Raw genomic sequence first — 25,222 nt, forward strand, 5'->3', positions numbered from 1 at the left:
CCCAGCCCTCTGCATTTTTGAGGGCTGATTGAGTTTCTAATAGGATTCAGGCAAATAGGGATTGATGCGCACCCCCTACCCCCTGCAGGGATACTCAGCTAATGAGGGCTTCTTCCAGGAGGGCACTGAAGAACAAACACATTGTTAAAACACAAAGTCTGGAATGCCCCAGAATTGATAAACCTCCAGCTGATCTGATATTTTATTATTTTTGTTAAGTAAGCTCTGTGCCCAACGTGGGGCTTGAACTCATGACCCTGAGATCAAGACTTGCATGCTGTACTGACTGAGCCAGTCAGGCACCCCTCCAACTAGTCTAATAAAGAAAGAGAAGAGACACAGGTTGTCAGTGTCCATGGATTATCATTATGGATCCCACAGACGTTGAAAGGATAATAAGAGTATTATAAGCGGTTTTATGCCAGTAAATTCAGTAACTTAGGTGAAATGGATATCCCTTGAAAGATACAAATTAATGAGACTGACACAGGAAGAAATAAAATCTGTAGAGCCCCATATCTAAAACCTCACAAAGAAAACTTTGGGCCACGATGGCTTCACCGAAGTCTTATCGTAGACTTAAGGAAGAAATACCAGTCTTGCACAACCCTCATTTTATTTGTAAAAATGTTGGTTTTGGCAAAAGGATTTCTAACAGTGTGAAACCACTCAATCAGGCCCTGTTTGGGGCAGGGCTATTTTTGAGAGCCCCTTAAGTGTTGCTTTCGAGGCCCCTTCCTCCTGCAGGCTCTGGGACAAGTGAGGACAGCAGGGTCAAGGCCTAGGTGTGGAAACTGGGCTGGGGTCAGAAATGGGGGGTATTTCCAGGAACAGGCAAGTGGACTGCGGGGAGGATCCTAGTCCAAGACATGGCTTTCCTGCCCTCCTCCACCAGTGTTTCTAAGAGTTTGGCTCTTCTGGAATTGGTGGAGAGAGTAATTAAATAGGCAAACATTTGATGAAGGTTGTCTCCTCCAGGCCAGGAGGAGCTCCAGGAAATGCCCCCACACTTGAGGAAGACGTGAAGGACTTGAGGGACTGGACATGAATAGCGAGGAACCCAGGACTGTGTCCTGGGCCTGGGGTCAGACCCTGATGTGCTCTAGGCCCAGAGGAGCCACAAGCTTATTGCCTGTGAACCTTAGAAGGCTGCCTGCAGGAGGTGGCCTTTGGGTTGGCCTCCAGAATTGGTCAGAGGGTGGGTTTTCTTCAGGGTTATGAGAATGGGCATGTCAGGATTTGAGACAGAGAGTCTAGCATCAGGGTATTCTGGAATGGGCTGCAGGGCGAGTGTTGGGGCCTTGTGAGACTGCATCTTGAGAATGGCAGTTGTCCCGAGGGTCTGGGGAGCCAACAAGAGCTTTGAGCAGAGGAGCAGGAGATGTGACCAGCATCTTGGGCATGGATGGTAAGGTGGAGAGAGTCTTTGGGGAGATGGAAGAGGAAAAGGAGAGAAGAGCAGCAGGGAGCTGCATCCTCCAGAGGGGCAGAGGGGCAGCTGGTTGGCTGGCCCACAAGGGGGGCAGGGATGGTTGTGGACTGGGTTGTGGTGGGGACCTATGGAGGTAGCTTGGGAGAGGGGAAGGAACTGAGAACAGAACAGGGACTGGGAAGGAGAAAGAAGGAGAAAGAAGGGAGATTTGGGGAAGAGTGTGTGGGGGGAGGGGTTAAGTGGTGAGTCAGATTTAATGGTCTCCGGGTGGGCGAGTGTCTCCAGATTCCCTGGGATGCTGAGCCTCTTGAGCCGTGCCTGCACTCGCAGGGTGTACTTCGAGCTGGCTGTGGCCAGTCTGAGTGCGCGTGGCCGGATCCAAGCCATGTCTGAACCAGGTCTGAACTATGGCGGGGGTGGGGAGGTGGGGGGAGGCACGGGAGAGGTGGCTGGATCAGCGCTGTTTTTAGAAACTGAATGCCACTCTTGACACACTATCTCTCATCTGCTTGGCGAACACAGGGTGGGGGTCAGGACCTTGATCCAGACCTGCAGCCACCACTGTCAGGCGCTATGGCCTTGGTCAGGTCTTTTCCCTTTTCCCTGATGGCCATTCACCAGACTCCCTGTGGATTGCATGGAGGACCTGGAAGACAGCCCCAGAAGGACCTTTGAGTCTCTTAGGCTGGCGGGGTGGGGGGGTGGGGGGGGCGGCGGCGTGAGGCTGGTGTGCACCTCCTGCTGCCATCCCAGGTCACACATCCCTGCTGTGACCGAGGCCAGGATGGCCCAAAAGCTGTTACGCTACTCATGACACTCATGGTCTTATCTGAATCGCTGTTGAGTGGGAAGACTGGAGCACACCTCGTCCTTGTGTTTATGTGGCCTGTGTATTTGTCAGCCTGCTCCTGCCCCACACGCATATCTTTATTGTTCTGGAGCACCTGCCCTTCCCACAGCAGCCCAGGCTGGGGTCATCCTTAACCTCACACTGTGCGCAGAGGTGATGACACAGTCCGCCCACCAGACTGCCCGGCATTTTTTAAAATGTCACCTAGGTAGTTGGGTGTTTTCTCATTTGTTAATGAATAACTGGCCTGCGCCAAGGCACTTGAGTGTCTCTGGGACTCCAGGACAGCGGTGGCTGTGGTAGCTGCTGAGAAGGGGCATGGTGTTTGCACAGGACTGGTTCCCAAAGGCTGTTCCTTAGTCCTCACCCTCCTCTGCGAGGTAGTCCAGGTTAACTGAGCCCTGTGGAAAAGAAGCCTTTCTGTGGGGTTGCCCACCAGCCCACTTTGGGGAAAGCTGAGCCTTTTCTGCCCTTGCACCTCTGTCCTTCATCACCAAGGGGAGGCAGGCACTGATGGCCATCAGGGTGTCTGCTAGCTGCCAGTTGGGAAGGAGCTTTTGTTTGACTGTCCAGGCTTATGGCTTGAATAATCCACTGGCATTTTGTCGGGGGGGGGTGTGCATGTGTCTGTTGGGCCTTTGTGCAGGGTCCTCCCCAGGCCCCAGCAGCCCTGGAGGCCCCGAGAACTTTAGCTTGTTTCTTATTTAAGGATTTGTATTCTGGGGGCACCTGCATGGCTCAGTCTGTTGAGCATTCAACTTCAGCTCAGGTCATGATCTCACAACTTGTGATTTTGAGCCCCATGTCGGGTTCTGTGCTGACAGCTCAGAACATGGAGCCTGCTTCGGATTCTGTGTCTCCCTCTCTCTCTGCCCCTCCTCTGCTCACACTCTGTCTCTGTCTCTCTCAAGTATAAATAAACATTAAAAAAAAAAAAAAAAAAAAAAGAACTTGTACTCTGTTCTCCCTTCCCTCTTTCCCATCGCCAAACGAATGCCTCTCTGCCCCAGGGCTTACTTGTCCAGTGCCATTGCCAGACTCTTAGGAAAGGTCCTGCCAGCAGCTCCCCCAGCCTCTCCTTGGGCTCCTAGTGCCTTAGGACACTGGTCAGAGCCCTCTGTGATTGACCCCACCTGCCTTGACAACCTTACCAGCATTCACCTTCACCATGACTGCTATTGCAACCACCTAGGTGTTCATCTGACCACACCCACCTTGGCTCAAGCTGTGCTCCCCTCCAGGAATGCCTTTCCTACTTCTGTAACACCCAAATTCTGCCCATCCATCCCCTCCCCACCCCACAAAACCATGCTGACCGCTCTCCTGTTGCTGCTGTCACTCGTTCCCTGCTGCCTCCTGCCTCGTCCCCAAGAGACTAAGCTGCCCTGGGTTGAAAGAGCAAAAGATTATCTTGATCACATCACCTAAGGTTTTCTTTGAGCCAAAAGCCTCTAGGCTGGTTTTGGTGGTCTCCTTTCCCCGTAAGTGGGAGGCCAAGGAACAGTGGGGTCTGGTTTTTCTGAGTCTCCACGATGATCACTGTTAGGAAGTGACTCATAAAATAAATGCCACTCCTGGGGAGGCAATCATCAGCGGCATAAACAGACTTCTAGGAGAGCTAGTACACCAGCTACTTCACCTGTAATTTATGTCAGTTCTAGCTTTTTTTTTTTTTAAAGCTAATTTTTTTTAGTAATCTCTATACTCAACATGGGGCTTGAACTCACAACCCCGAGATCAAGAATCTCATGCTCCTTTGACGAAGCCTGACAGATGCTTCCACCCCACCCCACCCCCACCCCCCTACCCCACCTCCATCCCTGCCACCAGCTCTTTCTTATGTCATAGCCAGCTCCCTGTGGCACCTTACTGATGTCTTCTCGGAACACTGCCCCAGCGAGATGGTCGAAGGCACGTTGCTGCCAGAAATGAAGTACACAGTGACACCCTCTGGAGGGTCAGCCCTGGCAGGCAGGGAGACCCTGTAGTCTCTCAGGACATGCACTGAGAGCAGAGAGCATGGTCATGCATTTGAGCACAGACCACTGCACACACCGTGGATGTCTGTCTGTCCCCAGTCTGATCTAACGGAGTAAGGGAGAAGGTCCAGGAAGACTTGCTTCCACAGGTGGACGCGGCATGGTGGTATCCGTTGTTGTGGCTCCTGGTGGATCTGGAGAACAAGTATGCTATGTCAAGTGTGACATGAACATGACTTCTTTAGACTCGCAAAGAGATGGGGGGCAGGAGAAAGACAAAAACGATTCAGAATTTTTCCTATAGAAACTTCAAATTAGTTCCCCTTCCCTCCATCCCCTGAATACATTGTGGGAGTCATATTGCAAGCCCAGTTCTAGTTTGAGCTGTGGTTCCTCCTTAATGTAAGCAAATAGGTGTTTCTGGAGAAGGGGAGTCCGGCCTGGAAGGGGAGTCCGGAGGCCTGAGCTTTTGCCCCACCCTTGTTGCTGGTCACTACTCTTCCCAGCTCAGCAGGGGACTCCCTCCAGACCCAGGAAGTGGGCCTCTGACACTGGCCAGCTTCATTACTCACCATGAAAACCTTCTAGCTCCTCCTGGTGTTCTCTGAGGGCCACTGGGGGTCTGGCCTGGGCTTACCGGTGGTTAAGTTTGGCGGGGTGGAGAGGGGGCTTGGGAGGGTAGAAGGCTGACAGGGGAGAGGGAGGCTCCAGTGTTGTGCCCCACTTGGGGGCTGCAACACCAGGCTGCTCCTGGCCAGGGAGTCCCGTTTTTCGCCAGGTGCCTGGGCATCAAGGATTGCATGTGACCAAGTGGTTTTCTCCCTTCCTTTGCAGGACAAGGAAGATGGGGAGCCCAAGACCAAGCAGCTCAGAGAAGGGGAAGAGGAAGGCGAGAAGCACAGGTGAGGCCCATGTGCCGCGCTCTGCCCTGTGTGCTCCAGTGACACCTGCCGGTTTCTGTGTCTTCTCACCTCTGTTCACAGTCTTTACCCCGTGCCTTCCTCCCCGCCCCGGGCTGCCTGCTCAGAGCTGAAAGTGTCGCCCTTCTCCCCAGTCGGAGCCTGAGCCTGCTCTGTACCCTTTCCCCTGCTGGCCCGCTGGCTCGTACTCAGCCACCCCGACCCTCCTTATGGTTTATCACTCTTCCCGTCAAACCGCTTTCGCGGCATGATTCTTCGGCACCTGCAGAATCAGGCCCAGACCCTGCCTGGTGTGTAAGCTCTGTCCAGGCCACCAGCCTGGTCCAACCTAGTCCCCCCATAACCTCTCTGGCCCTTCAGCATCTCCTGACGGCATCCTCTCTCAGCCTGGATTCCTCCTCATCTCCGTTTTCCTTTCATCTCTGCCTTTGACCTGTCGGTCTTCATGTGGAGCTCAGCTCAGAGGCCTCCACTTCTTCATCCCTGTCTGTGCTCCCCCACCCCTCTCAGGTCATAGCGGGCATTCCTCTTTGCAAATCCTGTCTTCTGGCTGAGTCAACTGTAGTTTCCCTGAACCTGGCACTCTCCCCTGTGGTTGCGGGCACATGGTCTGCCTCCAGTCTCGAGGGCTGGCACCTCCACACGACCTGGGTGCTGCTTTGCATCAGAAATACCCGGGAGCCACTTGCAGAGCTAGCGCGTGGGGCAGGCAGGAGCTCTGTGTTTGGTCTTCATGAGCTGGGGAGAACCTTCATGTCTGCCCAGCGCTTCCCATACCAGCGTTGAGTCTCGTGCCCTCCCTCCCACACCCAGCACCGAGCTGGGGCCATAAGGGTAGCTGGGGGGCTGTGCTTAGGATCACACTTGGTTTCCGAATGGACAGGTCACCTTGATGTCCTCTGTCCCAAGCAGGCACAGGGCTTGACGGCACTGGCTCACTTGGGGGAGTGGATCTTGAGGTCCTCAGAAAACTTACCTGGGCAGACTGTGCTTTGCGGGTTTATAGCAGGAGCGAGGGACCCTACCCGGAGGAGGGAGCAGGCCTTCCTGATGCCACAGCCTTGTGTTGTCTTTACCAGTGTGAGTGGGAACTCAGGAGGAGCAGACCCCTCATCTGGAGCTGATCTCAAATGAGGTAGGGCTTTCCAGGTCCACAGAGGGGTGTGTGTGTGCGTGTGCGCGTGTGCATGCACGTGTGAGTGTGGCTTCACAGTTTACCCAGTGGGTTCACACTGTCCTCACAGCAGCCCTGTGGGGTCCTTGCCACCTCCCTTATTATCAGAGATGGTAACAACTCTGTGCTGAGAGGCTGGTGGTGCCAGTTGGTGGTGCTGGGACCCTCGCCACCCCAGTGGGCTCTGTGCTTTCTTATTGGGACCACCCTCCCCCCCATCACCTCAGGGAGCCTGGCTGGTGACAGAGACAAAGGCCAGGTGGTTGCTCTTTTGTCAGGTGACTCCACTTGTGTGGTTTGGGGGTGCATACCTGCACAGTTTCCCCTGTTCTGTGGTAACTGCTGGGGGAACCTTTGGTTTTCTTCTGGTTTGTTCTTAGGTTCTCAGTCACTGGCTAGAGCGTTGAGTCCTGGGCTGTCTTGGCTCTGCTGGAAGGTCCCTGCTTTCATCCTCCGTCCTCCTTGATGAGAAAGAGAAGGGTCATTGGTTAGCAGGTGGGTGGGTCATAGAGTAGAAGACTTGACTGTTGAACTGTGCGATTGAATCTCAAGCATGGTGTTGATAGAGGAAAAAGCAGGCTTCAGAACTGAGAACAGACAGGGTGGGAACGTGTATATCAAATTTAGAAGCCCCCACAGCGATAGAGGTGTTACTCGTTCAACAAGGCCTGACTCGGCTGGTTGTCTGATTGGCACAGGGCATCCTTCCTGGCCTGGGAGGCAGCAGTGGACGAAACAGGCGCTGCCCTCAGGGGGCTGGCATTCTCTAGAGGGAGACAGACTTCACAGAAAAGCAAGTGTGTGCTAAGCTGTCAAGGGCTATGAAGCGGGAGCTGCAGAAGTGTAAACACGCAGGTGGAGGTGCACCAGCTCCTGGCCTCAGATTAGCTGCTGGGAAGCGGGGAGGAGACAGAATTAGGGAAAGGCTTTCACCGGCTACAGCATAGGATTTCTTTAACAACAACAACAAAGTGGGGGGTGGGGGACAAACCTGTCTCAAAAAATGCAAAATGTTGCTTTTGTTGACTCTGGAGGAAGTGAGTACAAGTATTGTGTTATTCTCTGAATTTTCCTATGTGCCTGAGAGATTCATAATGAAAGCAATGCGAAAGAGAAAGTGAAGGGCGCATGGTTCCAGGTTCCTGTGCGGGAGCTCTGGGTCAAAGAGACCCTGTTCACCTGCTAGAGTCCTTTGTAGTGAAGCTCCAGACCCGCTGTGAGATCCCCCTCAGTGAGCAAATGCAGGGTCCCTGTTCCTTTGCTCTTAGCAGCCCAGGGATCAAACTTGAAGACACTGAATTGGGTTCTGCTTCAGCTTATCCTGTTCTTCCACTTTCCTCTGACCCTGCCTCCTTTAAGGCAGGGTGTGTGGTGGGCCAGTCCGGCCTAGTAGGCAGGGGCTTGACTTCAGTGGCTGTCCCTCTGCTGCTCAGTCACTGCCTAGCTTGTCAGGAAGCCCAGCCTTAGCCAGGACTGAATTTGTGGCCCCCCAGGAAAAACAGACTCTCCTCACTTTAACAGGCATAGAGTAAAGGGTTTGTCTGGGTTTATCTTGGAAGGCCTCAGTCCCTGTGCCAAGTGGCCAGACCCTTGTGGGTGTGACCCCAGACTGCAGGGTCCAGGGTTTGGGTGTGGGCTTTCCAGAAGTACCATGAGGCAGCAGAATCTGTCAGTGTCTCTCCCAGGAAAGAGGGGACCTTTCTGCTCATCTGTACCCCAAGTCTAGAAAGGAACTCCCAGCAGGATGCTTACGGCTTGAAAGCAGGCTCCAGCCCCTAGGCCACAGCCCCCTGCCATGGCCCCCTTTGTCAATGGGGAGAAAGGGGCTACCTTCTAGGTCCACTGGGGGGGGGGGGGCGGGTGGCAGGGATGACCTCTGAGGCCAGTTAACTGGTGGGCATCTCAGCTTCCTTGGCTCCTGGGAGGTAAGAATAGTCTGCTTCAGTCCAGGTCCACGCACACTGAGCCTAGGTGCCAGGTGGGCAGCCCTGTGGGCACCAGCCCTTCTGAAGTGTCCTGAGAGAAACGCAGGGCCCACTCCAGGCTGCCTTCAGCCCAGGGCAGCAGGACAAGGCCTCCTGGAGAACATTCCTCTTGAGTTAGGTCTGGAATCTTAGTGGGTAGGATTTAGGCAGAGAAGGTCCAGAGGTGTAAACCAGCAGGGTGAAAGGACGAGTGGGATGGCCACTTGTTGGAGAGGCATGGACAGACATCCTCTGACCCATTGCTTGTAGACCCCAGCCCGGGCTTTTTATACAGATCGCTGGAACAGGGAGGAGGATTTAATATGGTGGCCTTTAGGCTCTGCACAGGCACGTGGCACGCAGCCTGTTTCTTCAGTTGGTGTTCACTAGGTCGTCATGTGCCTTTGTTTACACTGGCAGGACTGAGCAAAATAAGAAAGGCTGAGGCAGTTCTTTGTGCAGCAGCGGCCCCAAAGTTGTAGGAACTAGGCTGATGGTGAGACCTCAGGACTGCCACTCAGGAGCCTTCTGACCTTGGCAAGTCACATTGCCTCAGTGAGCCTCACCCGAGGCTTTCTTTGACTGAAAGATGGGGAGAAAAATAACACTTGCTTTCCTGATGAGCACAGCAGATACGGTCACTGGGCTGTGGGCAGGAAGAAGACACTTGTAGGCCCTCCTGAGCCAGCTGAAGGACTCCAGACACACCTGGAAAAGGCAGAACTAATGTTTGTGTAGGCTATGCTAACTTTGCAAATAGGGCAGTCATGGGGGAAACGGAGGTGGGTGGATAAGGATAGAAGTAAGTACATTGGCCAAGAAATGAATCGTTAGGAGGTCTTCTGTGGGGCCTCCCTTCCTTGGTACAGATCATCCTCAGCAAAGAAGTTGAGCGGCATCATTTTGCACATGCAGGGGCGTGGGGGGTAGGGTATGTGGCTGAGGAAACAGGAAAACCCAACAGGATTGAAGGCAGGCACCACAGGACGTCGCCCCTCACCAGCCATGTTGGCGACTCACCCAGCTTCCTCTCTGCCCGTGCTCCTGCCCATTTGCCTAAGGAATCTTCTCAGAATCTTGGCTGTTCTAGTTCCTTTGCCCTCCCTGATAAATTTTAGCATCAGCTTGTTCGTATCTATGAGAAAAGCTTGCTGGGATTTTGATTGGAATTGCCTGGAACCTGTAGATCAAAATTGCTTTTTAAAAATTTGTATTACTCTCTTCAGGATAAACCCTGCCCTGTCCCCATACAACCAAATCCCCACTAGGGTGGGGAGTCAGTCCCTTGAAGGGGGACCAGCCTGAGCCACGTTCTGTGGGAAGGAAAGACGTGTTTGCATTGCCAGAAAAGGGTCCTGCTTGTTCTCTGGGCTGGATCCGCCCTCTTCCAGCCAGCCTGCCCTGTAGCTAACTCTGAGGGGCCTCCATGACTCATCTCTAACACAGCTCCTTGCCTGCTGCCTAGATAAGAGATGATCTGGCGGCCCTGGAAAGCTGGCCCACAGAAAGGGGTATTTCTGTCAGCTGCTTTTGTTTTTTTCTTTTCAAGCCCTCAGTCACTTCCTCTGATGGCAAGTCAGCTGACATATGTGCCATAGAGGGGTGCCTGGGGTAGGGTTCGTGGCTGATAGTCACAGCCACCCTGCCAGGTGGGAGGAGAGGGGAGGTGTTGCACACTCTACCGGGCATGGGGCAGGGGAGCGTGTCTTGTTGAGTGCCTGAACAAGCAAGCCTCAAACCCTCAGCCTCCACAGCCACCACCTCCCTCTGGCTTTGGATCAAGGTCTGCATCCAGCTGGAGCAGTCACCGTTCGGGGACAGTGGTTCACTCTGGAGTGCGTGTCACACACTGCTGCTGAAGAAACTGGGCCACTGGCCCTCCTTCTTCAGGATGGAAAACCAGTTCTCCCACTCCCGTGTGGAGAGAGGTCCCATCCCAGCTGAGGCCCAGCCTGGGCCTGGCCTGGTGCCCAAACCCTGTAGGCTGGCAAATGGCAGGCCTTCTTTTGTCTGCGAGTTGGGTCCCCAGGACGGTGTCTGTATGCCAGGGCGTGCTCACAGACCCGTGGCATCCGCTTGATTCAGTGGCCCTTGTTCCACTGTAGCGGTAACCACCAGAGTGGCCCTCACCCACTCCTCTTGGCTTCCCTCACTGCGCTCCGGGCCTGGGGCTGTCCCATCCGTGGCACTGGGGAGGGAGCGTGGCTCCATGGCTCGTGCTGAGGCACCAGCACAAAGACCTGCGGCCACTCTGCTTTTCCTGACCCTGTTGCTCAGGAATAGGCCTGGAATGTGGGAGAATGAACCAAGAGAGAACTAGTTGAAGGAAGGCAGTGTTCACCATGAGACCAGGCCAGGCACTTCCCTTCTGTGTCAGGGAAAGGTGGGAGGCTGGCTGGGTCCTTTCTTCATGGAAAGAAGTCCTGATCTCGTAGGTCATGATCATCAGTGCTTCCAAAGCCCTTCTCAGTAAATCCCCCTGTCCTGGGGGTAGGTGTGGTGCACCGTGAGGTGAAGAAGCTGTGCTTCATGCAGATGAAGTGACTTGTCCAAGATCTCCCTCCTGAGAGCAAGCGGAACAGCGCTGGGACTCCCCCCAGATGCCTCTGTCTGCCAGCTCCTGAGGCAGGCCAGGCCTGGTTCTGCTCCATGACCTTCACCCTTAGCGCTGCTCCCAAACACGGAGGTGCTAGAGCCTCCGTACCACGTGCCCTCTTGGCCGGGGCCGGTGGGGTGGGCATCAGGGAGGCCAGGCAGCTGTGCGGCGAGAAGAGAAGGGTTTCTCTGGCAGCCTGCAGCAGAGGCTGGCAGCTTACAGCCCAGGGCAGCCTAGTGGGGTTGAGCGCCATCCACCGTGTGGCCTGTGCGACGGGTTGGACCCCAGGAGGATGGGGGGCGAGGGGCTGTGCAGGCTCCTTCTCCCCAGTCCTGTCTGGCCCCAGACAGCCAGTGTGGCCAGTGTCTGGCCTCGTCTTGTGGGCCCTTTGGGGTTCAGCTCAGCTGCCAAAGCCTTTACCCTCCTCCTCTTTTAAAATTTAAATTGACATAAAGTACTTAAATTATATATTTCTTTCAGTTGTGGAAAACTTAGAAAATACAGACCACCATGTATCTGTGCATATCCTGCTGTTACCGTTTTCACGTACTGTAGCCCGACCATCTATTGATAAATACTCTTCTACAAGATTCTCAATGGCTGCTTAATATTTCTTTGAGAGTACTACTCATAATTTATTTTTCAGTTCTTGATTTTTGGTACCTCAGCCATTTCTGGTGCTTCACGTCCCCGTCAGCTGTGCGTTTTCAGGTGGGGTGGGTACAAAGCCCAACCTGGAAATCCAGAGAACGTGGTCTGGGCTCTGCAGAGGCTTGGGTGGGAGCGGGTGCAGGCCACATGACCCTGCTGTGCCGGCAGCTCGAGCCGGGCAGGGACCTGACCCTTGGCCCTGGGCATTGCCTTGAACAGCTGCTGGCTCTTCTGAACCATCAGGGGCTGGGCATCTGGTGCTCTTGGTGGGCCTTGGGGCCGACACAGTTGGGTGAACATAGCTGTCAGTCTGTCTCGGTGGGGCTCCCATGTGGGTCCCATCCCTAGCGGCTCTGGTGCCCCGTGGCCTCCCTGTTTTTAAGGCAAAGGCGTGGCTGCCTTTCTGTTGTGTATTTCTAAAGCCCTTTGTGCCGCTAACACCTGTGACCCACTGTGATTTTAGGAGCTGAGTGGGGGTCCTGGTAGCTTGGAGAGCTGAGGGGATGGGCTTTGGAGAGGGAAGAGGGGTTTCAAGAATGGCGCTGTGGGCTGCACTCCTGGAGCGGGAGGGTGGGGGGTGCCTAGCATGCGTTTTCCCCTTAAGGAACACCAAGGGCTCAGAGCACTTGCACTGCAAGTGGGACTGCAGCCCTGGGCAGGACTCCCAGGCGTGGGGTCAGGAAGCCTTTACTCTTCCACATGATTGCGGGTCCCTGAGGAGCTCAGTGAGGGGGACTGGGGTCTGCCTGAAGGCCAGAGACCTGGGTTTGGATTCTGGCTCTGACTTTTCCCTCACTCTGATGCCTCAAACGCATCCATGAGCCTCTCTGGACTGATTTCCACGTCTGGAACGTGTCAGTAACCACCTTAGGTTGAAGGGCAGCATGTGGAGGGCATTCCTGTTGAGAAGCAAGCATTATCCCGTTCTCTGCCTGTCGCCTGGGCCTTGGGGCTGGGGCAGGACCAGCGGATGCGGGAGCTCCCACTGCTTTCCCTGAAGCCCTCTGAGGGGTCACTTGAGAGGCTTTGTCCACGTGATGTGGCCCCGTCCAGCACGTGGTCGGTTCTTGTGCCACATCCTCTCTGCCTGTCATAGGACAGGAGGCCTGGGGTGGTTGGCAGCGTGGAGGCGGAGCTGGCCGGATGGAAGGGGAGGGAGCTTTGTCCCCTATCTGTAGTCTGTCCCCATGGTGTGGCCAGAGTCATCCTTTGGGAGGACAGCTGGAGTCCTATGTCTTCTGCCCATGAGTGGGGAAGCCGCTGGGCTCTTTAAAAGTTTCATTCGCTCTTAAGCCAACCATCAAGTATCCAAGTGTCCTGGGTTAAACTGTTCAGCAGCCACCAAACAAAAACATCACCATAGCCCAACAGTTTCCACGCTGATCTTGCACTTTACCTATAGTGAAGTTTCTAGGTGTTGTGACTGCACTGTCCCGAGCTGGACATTCCCACCCACCTTCACCCCCAGTCCTGGCCGGCATCTGGAAGGGTGCTCATCCTCTGGGGGACTCTGCCAGAAGAGAGCCACAAGTGTCTGCCCAGGGCTGCTACAGATTGTGCTACCAGAAACATTTCTGTGTGGAACATTGTGTTTTGTTTGTCCCTGTTTTGTTGCTATTTCTACGGAATAAGTTCCCCCGAGCAGGCTTATCAGGTCATGAGGTTTGAACACTTTCATCAGTCTTGAGGGAAGTGACCCCCAGCCTCTGGAGCCCTTGTGCACACCAATTGAGATGGTCTCCTGTCACCTTGTTTTCATGGGTCTCCAGGGTCTGGCCACTGGTAGCAAGAAACGAGGCCTTGTTTGTATTGGGGACACGGAGGTGAGTGTCGTCCGTGTGCAGAGCCTAAGGCACCCAGAAGGTTGTTGGGGTGTGTGTGTCCCTGGAAGAGCCCTGCGTCTCTGTACCCCAGATGTGCACACTGTGTGCCTCTGCGGTCAGAGCTGCTGTCTTCAGCCAGTGCTGGCCTCCAGGGTCTCGCAGGTCCCTCCTGGGCTTGGCCTTCCCTGTGGTCAGTGGCTGGGGGGAGAGCTTCGAGACAGCCCTCTTTCTGGTCCAGGAGGGACCAAGGTAGCCGGGTGGGGTGGGCTGTGTTCTCAGCAGGCCACGTGGGACTGCCCCATTCCGGCCTCTCTCCAGGGGTGCAGGACAGGGGCTGCGTGCGAGGTGAGAAGAGAGGCTCGTGTCCCAGAGGGTAAGGCTGGTAGCATGGATGAAGGGGGGTGAAGTGGGCCAGGGCTAGGAAACCTCCATGAGCAGTGGGCTTTCTCTGATGCCTGTTCACCAGGGAGTGGTTTGGACCACATCATCTGGAAATTTCCTTTCACTTGGACATTCTAGAACTCTACTCCTGGGTAGAGTTTCCCACTTTACAGAGAATGCCAGCTTTCTCCTCCCTTCCCCTGAATGGCACACATGGAAGGTGTGAAAAGGCACCTCCGTGTCCTCTCCCCGGGCTCTCCCAGCCAGCCCACGCCTGGGGGCCCTGCAGCTGGTCTTGAGGAAGACGTCTCAGCGGTCACCAAACCTGCTCGGGCACTTGATAGGTCTCCTCGGATGCCTGGGGAGAAGGCGGAAGAGAGGAGATGGGAAAGGGTACATTTCCCCCAATTTAAGGAGGCTCCATAGAATGTGGACCTGGGCATCACTGTTGCTTTGCCACGGAGACAATGGAAGTCACTTAGGAGTTGGCTGCCTTGACCAGAACACATTCCTGCCTTTTTTGAATCTCCTGGGCACAAATCCTTTACTTCCTATATTGTCTTCCCAAGCATTAAAAGGTCCACAGGGCCCCTGGCCACCCATCAGTGCCCTCTCTGAATTCTTCCATCGAGCCGGGGGCAAGCGCATGCTGGGAGCTTAGTGCTGGAGCTCAGTCCCTAGGCACTTGTAAGGCAGGGTGTGCAGGACAGCCACAAAGGGGCCATGTGCAGTGGGGTGTGAGGGCTGCTGAGTAGAGGGTAGGGGCATGTAGGGCAAAGAGGGAGCACAGGAGAGGAGTGGCCAGCTGTCTTGGGGTGAGTGGGGACATTTGGGCTGCCCAGAGTGCCATCTTGTTGAGCTAGCTCTTGAAGCCTAAGGGGCTTCAGAGTGTGTAGGAGACAGGGCTGGCAGTGACCCAGGGGACATTTGATTGGAAAACAGGCTGTAGGGACCAATGAGGAATGAGGCCAGGACTGTGCTAAGAGGCTTAGTCTTGTTTAGGGGACACTGGGGACCCTGGATCAGAGAGGGTGAAAGTAGAGGTTCCCAGGTGGCCTCTGTGTCTGTCTTCCCCATGGGACAGACCACAGGCTAAACTCAGATGCCAGTTGCCTCCATGGAGGGGCCTGTGGGTGGCCCAGGACACGTGGTTGCAAAGGGTGGAGTCCTAGAAGGCACTGGGCTCACTGTGTTGTCCTCCTGTCCGTAGACTCCAGGGCCAAAAGCCTCCGGAGCGCGTCTTGGCCTCTGCTTCTCTTTGGCCAGAGGCGCTGATGGCTGCCGGGTGCTGAGCCCACCACAGTCCCTGATCCTGGGGGTCAGCCTCACTGTGTCCCCTCTGCCTGCTGCCTCTTTTTTTGTTTTCTTCTGTCTAATTGGTTGGCTGTTTCTGTGCAGACAGAATATTAACTACATTAGCAACTCTAGAAACTACAGAAAATCAGAGAAGCAAGTAAAAAAAATCGCTTAGATAATCACTGTCAGCGTTTGGTTGTTTTTGTCTTTCTGTTAATTGTTCGGTTGCGTGTTAAGGGCAGTCTTTCACAGACAACGTTTTCAGTGGTTATGCAGTGATGGATCTGACGTCTGTAGTTATTTGGGTGTATATTTACACATTTAATTTTAGTTATGTAAGGGATTCGTGGCTCCTAATTCAAAGGTATTAAAAGGCACACGGGGAAAAATTCTTCATTCACTCCCAACTCTTGCTTATAAGACAACCTCCCCCCTCCCCTCAGTAGGCTCCTTGCCCCCGTGTGGGGCTTGAACTCACAAGTCTGAGATCAAGAGTCATGTGCTCTACCAGCCGAGCCAGCCAGGTGCCCCTAAGACCACCTTTTTAGGGCCAGCTTCTTGGCATCTTCCAGAGGTAGGCGGTACACAGATAGGAAAATATGCTGGTATGTCCAACCCCACCCGCCCCCCCCCCCCCCCCGCCAAACAGCACACTTGTTTTTACACATGTGACAGCACGCTACTCTTCCTCACCTTGCTCTGGTTAGTCTAGCAGTAGCACATCATGGCGTTCATCCCACAAAAGTCACAAAGAGCATCTTCATTGTCCCTCTGGTCCTGTGGCATTCTGTTGTTGATACAGGCCAGAGGGCATGTGGCCAGGGTCTGCGTGAAGCGCTCTCTCCCCACCAGGAGAGGGTTAGCTCGGGGAAGGGGCGCTCAAGTCTGTGTCCTCTGTAGCCCCTAGCTCAGGACTCATGTGTTTTGTAGCCTCAGGCCCGGAGATGGCTGGGGAAAAGTTCTGGGCACTCCTCTGGCCTGGCCGTCTCCCACGCCTCTGCCTGTGGCTCCTCCGGGGCCGGGGCTGGGGCTGGGGCCAGCCCACCCTGCCTATGGCCTATTGCTTAGGCCTTGCCTCAGAGCCTGTCTTCTAAGCCCTATCCGCAGATTTCAGTCCAGTCCAGGTCCATTCCACACCCGGTTCTGAGCAGAGAGGGCTGCAGAGATAAGTAAGAGAAGAGAAGCCAGGCTCCTGGCTGGCGCCGCTTCCGGGACTCACTCGTGACCAAGGCCGGGCTCGTGGAGACCAGACACACTGAGGAGGCAGGCAGGGAGAGAGTAGTTTTCTGTTCTTTGGCTAGCCCTCAACTGCTGATGGTATGTCCTGGCCCATCCTGCCACTCGGTGTGTGGTGTGCAGGAATAGGCACATCTCTGCCACCCGGTGGGCCACACAAGGACCACTTTATCTGCTCAGGCACCCTAGCTCATGGGGGTATTTTGAGAAGACTTGCTAGGCCACGTATGTGTCTGCTGGGTTGCTGTTCCCAGCTGCACTCGAGGGTTACTCTCTGGGCTTTGGAGGGCTAACTGTCCCATCTTGGGACAGTCTGCCATATTCCCACCCTGGCAGGTGGAGCCCTTGGGGTATGGGGCGGGGCTTCTGGGGCAGCATTGTGGAGTGAGAACAAGGCACTCCTGGGAGATTTGACTCTGCTGCAGGGCACTACTCTGTTCAGTATCGATGTCCACAGCTTGAATCCCTTACACAGCCTCATGAAATCAAGATGTCTTTGTGGAAGACATGTGGAAGCCAGTGAGAGCATGACCCTTCCCATCCTTGTCTCGGAAGCATCAAAGCTGGGATTTGGACCCAGGTCACCCTGTTAGGAGCCTCTGGCTCCAGCACCTCCTCCCGCCGCGGCCTCCACATTCTAAGACCAGGGTAGCAGAACCTGTGCGTGGCTCCAGTGGCCTCTGGAAGAGTGAGCTCCAGATGCCACTGTCTGCCTAGTGACTGTGGCAGCTTCCGAGGGGCCCGGCTGGCGTGGTGTAGTCCCATCTCCCAGCCTCCCAGAGCTGTGGCAGCTCCGGATACCGCCAGATGCCGCCGTGGGGAGCCCCCAGGATGGCGGCCTGGGCCCGTTTTGTGTGTGAACCTGTTGTTTCTCAGCTTTCCTTTTTTATCTCAATTTTGGTTTTTTGGATTTTTGTTTTGTTTTTAATCATTCCATTTCCTGTTAATATAACTTGTTAATTATATACTCCTTTTCCCGTTAGGGGTTTCCGTAGGGATATAACATACATCCTGAACTTACCGAAGTCCAACATAAAGTAACACTGTGCTGTTTCCCGTGCGACGCCAGGACTGCAGAACATTCTCACACCATGGGTGGTTCTTCCCGTCTCTAGTGCTATTGCTGCTGCATTTTCAATCCCACAAGTCATCTTTACTCTTTTGTGCAGTCAATATTCATTTAGATTTCCCCACATAGTTACTCTTTCTGAGGCGTTTAATTCCTACCTGCAGTTTGATTGCTCTCATCTGAGGTCATTTTCCTTCTGTCAAAAGCACTCCCTTTAGTAAAGAACAGATTCCCTGACAACCAGTTTCGCCAACTTTTCTTTCTCTGGCCATATCACCCCATTGTCGGTTTCCATTGTTTCTGTCGAGAAATCAGCTGTCCGTTTTATTTCTCCTTTGAAGATCAGGTGTCTGTTGAATTTAAGAATTTTCTCTTTGTCTTTGGTGTTTAGGAGTTTGATAATGATTTGCCCAGGTGTGCTCTTCTTTGGGGTTCATAGTGTTTCTTTAATCTGTGTATATTGTATGGCTTGATGTTTTCCACTTATTATGTAAAATCTTCAGTTATTATCTCTCTCTTTTCTTAATTTTTTATTTATTTTTAGAGAGAGAAAGTGTACAGGCACGACCAGGGGAGGGGCAGAGAGAGAGGGAAAGAGAGAGAGAATCCCAAGCAGGCTCTGCGCTGTCAGCATGGAGCCTGATGCAGAGCTTGAACTCACGGACTGTGAGATTGTGCCCTGAGCCGAAATCAAGAGTTGGCACTTAACTGACTGAGCTGCTCTGGTGCCCCCCGCTATTATCTCTTTAAACATTGCTTCTGGGACTGTGTTATATGTATGTTAGATCTTCTTGCTGTGTCCCATAGGTTTCTTATGTTCTTTTCTCTGTTTTCCAACTTTTTTCCCTCTGTGCCTCAGTCTGGGTATTTTCTGACTTATTGGTGGTTCACGAACCCTTTCTCTAGCTGTTTTAAACTGCTATTAAATCCATTTATTGAGTTCTTAACTTTGGTTGATTTTCAGTTGCAGAATTTCCATTTCATTAAGTTTTACAGTTTCAGATACTCTGCTGAAATTCTCCACCTTGTGGTATATCTTCCTGAACTTTAAAAAACGTGTTATGTTATTTTATTTTTATTTTTATTTTATTATAAGGTTTATTTATTTTTGAGAAAGAGAGCAAGCACAAGCAGGGGAACGGCAGAGAGGGGGAGAGAGGGTCCGAAGCAGGTTCTGCACTGACAGTAGTGAGCCTGATGTGGGGCTCAACTCACAAACTACAAGATCATGACCTGAGCTAAAGTCGGTCACTTAACCGACTAAGCCACCCAGGCACCCCCAAATTTCAGTTATTTTATATTTCATTTCTTTTTAAAAAACATTTATTTATTTTTAGATTTTTTTTTTCTAATGTTTATTTATTTTTGAGAGAGTCCGAGACAGAGCATGAGCGGGGGAGGGGCAGAGAGAGAGGAAGACACAGAATCCAAAACAGGCTCCAGGCTCCGAGCTGTCAGCACAGAGCCCGATGCAGGGCTCTAACTCACAAACCACGAGATCATGACCTGAGCTGAAGCCGGACGCTTAACCGACTGAGCCACCCAGGCGCCCCTAAACGTTTATTTTTTTGAGTGAGAGAGTGAGAACGAGCGCAGGGGAGGGGCAGAGAGAGAGAGACAGAAAGACAGACAGGATCTGAAGCAGGCTTTGTGCTTAGAGCAGAAAGCCCTATGCGGGGCTTGAACCCACAAACTGTGAGATGATGACCTGAGCCAAGGTCAGATATTTTACCAACTGAGCCACCCAGGTGCCCCTATATTTCATTTCTAATCGTTTTAATATCTGGATCTCCTGTGAGTGTATTTCTGTCACCTTTATTATCCTTTTCTTTTCTCATGGCTTTGGTTGAATCCTGGATGTTGTGTAGGAAAAATCTTAGAGATAATCTGGGGTTCTGAATCAGTTATTTTCCTCCAGGGAAGATGTATTCGAGCTTCGGGCAGGCAGTTAGACTAGGGGTGCCCTGACCCACCCTCTCAGGACTGGGGAAGAGGCTTCCTTCCTGCACTGATGGAAACTTTTATCTCTTCGGCCACATGAGATTGCAGGGAGCTCTCCTTGGGGTCTCAGCTGTGCAGCCTCTGCTGGTAAATAGACAGATGCTTTAGGGGAGATGAGGTGCCCAGTGTCAGGCTTACCTGTCACACTTGCCCTTCCTATGATTGCAGTCCCTCAGATCCTGGTTGCCTTGGGGCTTGTCCAAGGCTAACAGATTTTTTAAAATATGTCTCGGGGCTCCTGGGTGGCTCAGTTGGTTAAGCGTCCGACTTCAGCTCAGGTCATGATCTCACGGTTTGTGAGTTCGAGCCCCGCATCGGGCTCTGTGCTGACAGCTCAGAGCCTGGAGCCTGCTTCGGATTCTGTGTCTCCCCCTCTCTCTGCCCCTCTCCTGCTCACGCTCTGTCTCTCTCTCTCAAAAGTGAATAAACGGTAAAAATAAACAAACAAACAAATAAATAAATAAAATAAATAAATAAATAAAAGTATGTCTCTTGTCAGGTGTTTTCAGCCATTTTCAGAAGCAGGGGGTTAAACCTCGGCTCTGTGTTGGAAAAGCCAGGCCCTGGAGCAGAACCCAGTGCCCCCATGACCTGTCACAGAGACTCCTGCCCTTCTGGGGTGGGGGCCGAGGGCAGGGCAGGTAACTGGGCATTCATTAGAGGCTATCTCTTCATGAGCTCTCACAGAGTGAATCAGAGAGGGCTTGGATGTAGCTTGACGGAGCTGGACATAGCCTTCTTGTTTAATGATGTGGAAGCTGAGGCCGAGAATGGGATGGTCCCACAGTGACTGGGACACAGGTGTTCTCGACTGCTGGACTGGTGCTCAGCTCCCAGGGAGAGCAGGGGACGCTGGGCGGTAGCACTGCTGTGGGGGATGGGGCCGCTGTGTGGCCAGCCTCCTCCCCCCCGCCCCTGCCCCCGCCCCCGCCAGTGCTGGTCTTTCCTATTGTGCTGCCCTCTCCCTGTCCCCCTGCTGTGTCTTCCCTGTTCCAACATCTTACGAAGCCTGGGCAGCAAGGCGGCTGGGGCGCAGGTACTTGTTCCTGGGGCTTCGAGCTCTGGGTCCAGTTCCTAGCAGACTCCCCTCTCCTGCTGATTTCTCACAAAACCCTGAAGCTGGTTTCTGAGAGCGATAGTTTTTTTTTTTTTTTTCTCACTAGTCCATGCAGTTTTCTTCCCACACCCAGTTTCTCTTCTGCTTTTCTCACTACCTTGTTGTGAACGAAAGTCAGTGTACCGAATCATGCCCCACTTTCTCTGCTGGGGCTTCCGTGGCATTTACCAGCAGGCCTGCAGGAGGCGCTAGAGGGTAGAGGACAGGGTGGGTGTCCTGCTCTTAGCGCCGTGGACTCTGGGCATGGGGCCCTGGCAGAGAAGGGGGCTGCCAGAGCTGGTGATAGGGACTGGTTGGCAACAGAAAGCTCCCAGATTCAGACCTCTGCCACTTGCTGGGTGTGTGGCCACAGACACCTGCTGCCTCATCTGTAGAACAGCTTGCCTGCACAGGGGACCCCAGCAGCGGTTTTGCCCGGCACAGAGGGTTTGGTAGGTGACGGACTGTGGGAGCCCTCCTGCTGGGAAAACCATCCCTGGACTTCTGAGGGGCCAGCAGCTGTTGAGGGGCTCAGAAGACATAGTGAAGGAGGACCCACCTCCCAGGCTCACCTGGTTGGCATGTCAGGGGGCTGTTCTGCTTCCCTAGAGTGGAAATGGTCTGTCCCACAGTCTGTCTTGCCTTTATGAAGCAGCAGCCCCCACATGCAAAGTGTCACTTTGCCAGCCCGTGGAGGGAGCCTGGGGCCGTTTCTCCTGTGGTCAAGCTTCCCTGTGTGGGGGTCGGGATTGATGAGCTGCTGAGCCAGGGAGACCCCAGCACACGCCTGGTGTGGAGGCCACCCCTGCCCAAGGGGACTGACGTGAGAGGAAAGTAACAGCGCTGTTGCTGGCCGGGCCCAGTGTGTGATCCTGGTCCCTCACAGCTCCCCTCCCTTCACGGAGGTCTTGGGGTCTGCCCAGTAGCGTTTTAAAGCCCTCTTGTGGCCGAGGGGCCATGCAGTTCTTCCGCTGTCCCAGCCTTGCATGCTGTCGTGCCTGTCCTTCACCCTTGCCGGCTACTCCTCGCACGCACACACCCTTGCCACCAGGAGCTGAGGTCTGTGCCAGCGGCTCCAGGCCACAAAGGCTCTAAGAAGGAAGCCAGGCTTGGAGAAACAGTGGGTGACCACCGGCTTTGTCCTGTAGGAGAAACTCAGCCCGGGAGCTCCGGCCCTGACTCCGGGTCAGACTCTGCAGCCACTGCTGTGAGACCTTATGAAAATGCTCCAGTCTCTCTGACCCTCAGTTCTCCCGGCTGTCAGATGGAGCTCATCCAGGAGAGACAGCCAGAGAATGCTCCCGGGCATCCCTGGCCCCAGCTCTGGGCGAGAACCTATGGTGCGGGCGGGGCCTTGGCGGAGTGACCCGCCCAGCTGCTCCCCGGCAGATGACGGGGCTGCATGGAGAGGGGGGCCCGTCCCTATGGTCCTTCTGTTCCCGTGCTCTCCCTCTTCACCAGGCCGTCTCCAGAGAGACCGGAGAAAAGTCTAGAGGTCACCGGCTCGTGTGGCTTCCTCACAGTCCGACCTCCAGGTGTACAAGGTGAACGAGACTGCCACATGCTTCGCTCCATCTCTGCTTGTCATCTCCTCTCGTAGGGAACTCAGGCTGCGGAACTACGTGCCAGAGGACGAGGACCTGAAGAGGAGGAGGGTGCCCCAGGCCAAGCCAGTCGCCGGTAGGTGGGCCGCAGCTTTCCACCTCCGAGGCGCCGTCAGCCACCTCCACGTTGTCAGGTGTTGTCCTCTCTTGGAGGGTAACTGGCAGTGCCAGGCCTGGAAGTTGGGCCTCCAGGACCCCTGGCAATGTCTCACAGCCATCCAGAAGTGGTCAGTGCTGAGTGACAGCAGAGAGGTGGTCAGGGCACGGCTGGAGGGCCTTCCGGGGACCTGCGAGAGAAGAGGCCCCATTCCCCTAAAGGACCTCTCTGGGCTGAGACGTGGAAGGGGCAACAGGGGCAGGGGCATAGGTGGGGATGGATCCTGGGGGCACTTGGGGGTCAGAGTGAGAGACCCTGGAGAAGAGCTGACCACTCAGGTGCTCAGAGAGCAGCGGGCGGGCAGGTGCCCGCCGGCTGCGAGGCGTGGCAGTGCCAGAGCGCAGAGGATGGAGAAGGTGTCCCTGATGGCAGGTGTCCCTGTGTGAGCGGCCTGGCCGTGGGGCTGCCCGGTCTCGTGGCGTGGGGAGCAGCACAGCAGCCGGGAGCTTCTGGAGATGCTCCACACTGGAGATGCAGAACACTTACCACGTAGACCCCTGGCCCTGTTTTTATCCTTCGTGTCTGTTACCGGTTTCTAATTATACAAATTATAAATGAATAAGTACATTTATCTTGAAGACAGCAAATTGTTGCCCATTCAGCCACCCCCGCCCCACCCTCGTCTACTTCCCCAGTTGTTCACCTCAAGATTCGTGTGCTTCTTAGGTGGTTCGCTTCGTGGTTTGGGCCCCCATGGTGGGGGCAGTAGGCGGGACCAGGGAGAGGGGCGGGGAGTGGTCCCGTCCCGTGGCTTCAGCATCTGTGGCTGGAGGCAGGTGAGGCAACATGTGGCCACAGTGACGGGGAGTGGTGGCGGTGGGGGTGGTTGAGGAAGCGCCCGGAGCCCAGACTTGTTAGTGCGCCTGGGTCTAGGCCGGCCCTCCTGCTCTCCCCACCCAGGGTTAGGGTGCCGTCAGCCGCTGGGCATAGCTGGGAGGCACGTGAGGTCAGGGCTCCCCAAGGTGGGGAGCACGTATCCTTGCAAGCACATATCCAAGTGGGATGGGAAGAAAAGCCACCTGTGCCCCAGCTAGTCCAGGGCCCAGAGGATGTTCTCAGAGCCCAGGAGCCCCTGGAGATTGTGGGAAAGCCAGTCCTCACAGCTCTTCGCAGAACCATCCTGTGGATATACCAAGGCAGCTCTCTCATTTCCCAGCTGGGGAGAAGGGCCGAGAATACTGGCCATGCTTCCCTGCTGGAGGTCTGGGCTCTGTCTACTCTAGCCGTCTGCCTCCTGCCGGCCCTCCTTCACCCCAGGTTGGCTGTCATCCGGGGAAACCCAGGCCTGCCTCCACGGCTGCCTTTGCAGAGTCTTCGCCTCTGGAGGTTGGGTGCCCCGGGAGAGGTGGGGGCGAGAGAGCCCAGGGTCTCGGGGGGAGCCCGTTCCGCACCCTCCCCCTCTCCCGTGCGGGGTGCCGGGTGTGCCTCGTGGGCCTCAGGGAGAGTGGCGGCCCCTTTCCGAAGGCCTGTGTTGTTGTCTTGCGCCCTCTAGTGGAAGAGAAGGTGAAGGAGCAGCTGGAGGCCGCCAAGCCAGAGCCCGTCATCGAGGAAGTGGTGAGTGGCCCCCGTCGTGGGCCCTTTTCTCCTCCCCCACGGCTCTCCTCCCTCCTACTTCCCTCTTCCTCCTCTCCACTTCTACATTCCCTTCCACCCCCTTTTCCCACACCCCTCCTTTCTCCCTTCCTTTCTCCCACTTTCTGCCTCAGTCCCCTGTCTGCCCACGTGCCCTGGAGCGGGGGCCCTCCGGTCCTGACACGTGTCTCTTCCTCCCCAGGACCTGGCCAACCTCGCGCCCCGGAAGCCTGACTGGTGAGTGCTGCCGCTGCAGGACTCGCGCGGACCCACCGGCCGCTCTGGGTGCCAGACGCGGCCCTCAGGCTGGGCCTCTCCCACCTCACAGCAGGGAGACGGACAGTGTGGACACTTGCTGTCCAAAGGACGTGCTGACAGGACAGAAGTGGAGAATGAGAGGGTGGCCATGGGGGTGACACCTGGAGGGCGGGGGAGGGGCTCTAGGAGGGTGAGGAGCAGCAGTCCCTTGAAGAAGTCCCTGTTGCAAGGGTGGGGGTCCGGCCACCTCAGAGAGCTCCATTTGAGCAAGGCCGGCCTTGGCCCTCAAGGAGCCACAGGATGGAGGCGAGAGGATGGGGAGGGCAGGTATAGATTGCTGTCCCAGTTCTGCTGCCACTGGCCTGTTCTGCTTTGTCCTCAGTTTCCTCTTCTGTGAAATGGGGCTGCTCATCCTTTCCCGATGCCCCTGTGACCAGGCTGATACAGAGTGGGGGAGAGAGGGGCCATGTGGCCTGGGGCTTGTGTTCTACTTGACCTTGGGCCAGAGGTACAGGCCACATCCCTCACCAGCGATTCTGTGACAAGTACAGCACCACTGAAGGTGTTCTCATTTGTCGAAACAGAAGCACAGGGCATGTGTCCTCCGAATCCCTGGGCAGGGAGAATAGGCTGTGTGTGCACTTCTGGAAGCTCCTGGTGGTGAGGGTGAGCACACGGCTAGAGGAGGAGCAGGACCCACAGTGGGCTAGGGCAGGTCACTCCCTGATGGTGACCGAGGGAACCAGGCTGAGAGGGACCCTGAGATACCACCCACCCTTGCACACCTTGACTCGGTCCCGTGTTTGGTGGGTCTGCGCCATCAGTCGCTGCCTCAGCGGGACACGGAAGGGTGACTGCTGCTGGGTTTTGGAGGGTGCAGAAAGGGAGAGAGGAGCTTCCTGGCCTCCTCCCCGGGGTGGTCTCCTCCCCGCGGTGGTCTCCTCAGGCAGCTGAGTGTGATTCCTAATGCCAGAGGGGCTTTGGGAGGGGAGGGTCCCAAGGCCACACCAAGCCAGTCTTCAACTTCGGCCTCCTAACACCTGCCTGCTCCAGGGACCTCAAGAGAGACGTAGCCAAGAAACTAGAGAAGCTAGAAAAACGGACCCAGAGGGCCATTGCCGAGCTGATCCGTAAGTGCAGGGCCTGGCGAGGCGGGATCCCTG

General features: G+C 55.0%; 1 protein-coding gene across 2 annotated transcripts in view; it reads left to right on the top strand.

The window, feature by feature from the left end:
- The window catches only part of CCDC12 (coiled-coil domain containing 12), a 53,628-nt gene that overhangs the window by 27,971 nt on the left and 435 nt on the right, over nucleotides 1-25,222 (top strand). For both annotated transcript variants that reach the window (XM_015065516.3, XM_053219526.1), the window contains exons 2-6: nucleotides 5,096-5,163; nucleotides 22,069-22,148; nucleotides 23,722-23,783; nucleotides 24,004-24,038; nucleotides 25,113-25,189. In XM_015065516.3, coding sequence (XP_014921002.1) covers nucleotides 5,096-5,163; nucleotides 22,069-22,148; nucleotides 23,722-23,783; nucleotides 24,004-24,038; nucleotides 25,113-25,189 — 322 coding nt within the window. The remainder of the gene's footprint in view (nucleotides 1-5,095; nucleotides 5,164-22,068; nucleotides 22,149-23,721; nucleotides 23,784-24,003; nucleotides 24,039-25,112; nucleotides 25,190-25,222) is intronic.

The sequence above is a fragment of the Acinonyx jubatus genome, chromosome A2 (genome assembly GCF_027475565.1).
Source record: "Acinonyx jubatus isolate Ajub_Pintada_27869175 chromosome A2, VMU_Ajub_asm_v1.0, whole genome shotgun sequence".
Lineage (NCBI taxonomy): Eukaryota > Metazoa > Chordata > Mammalia > Carnivora > Felidae > Acinonyx > Acinonyx jubatus.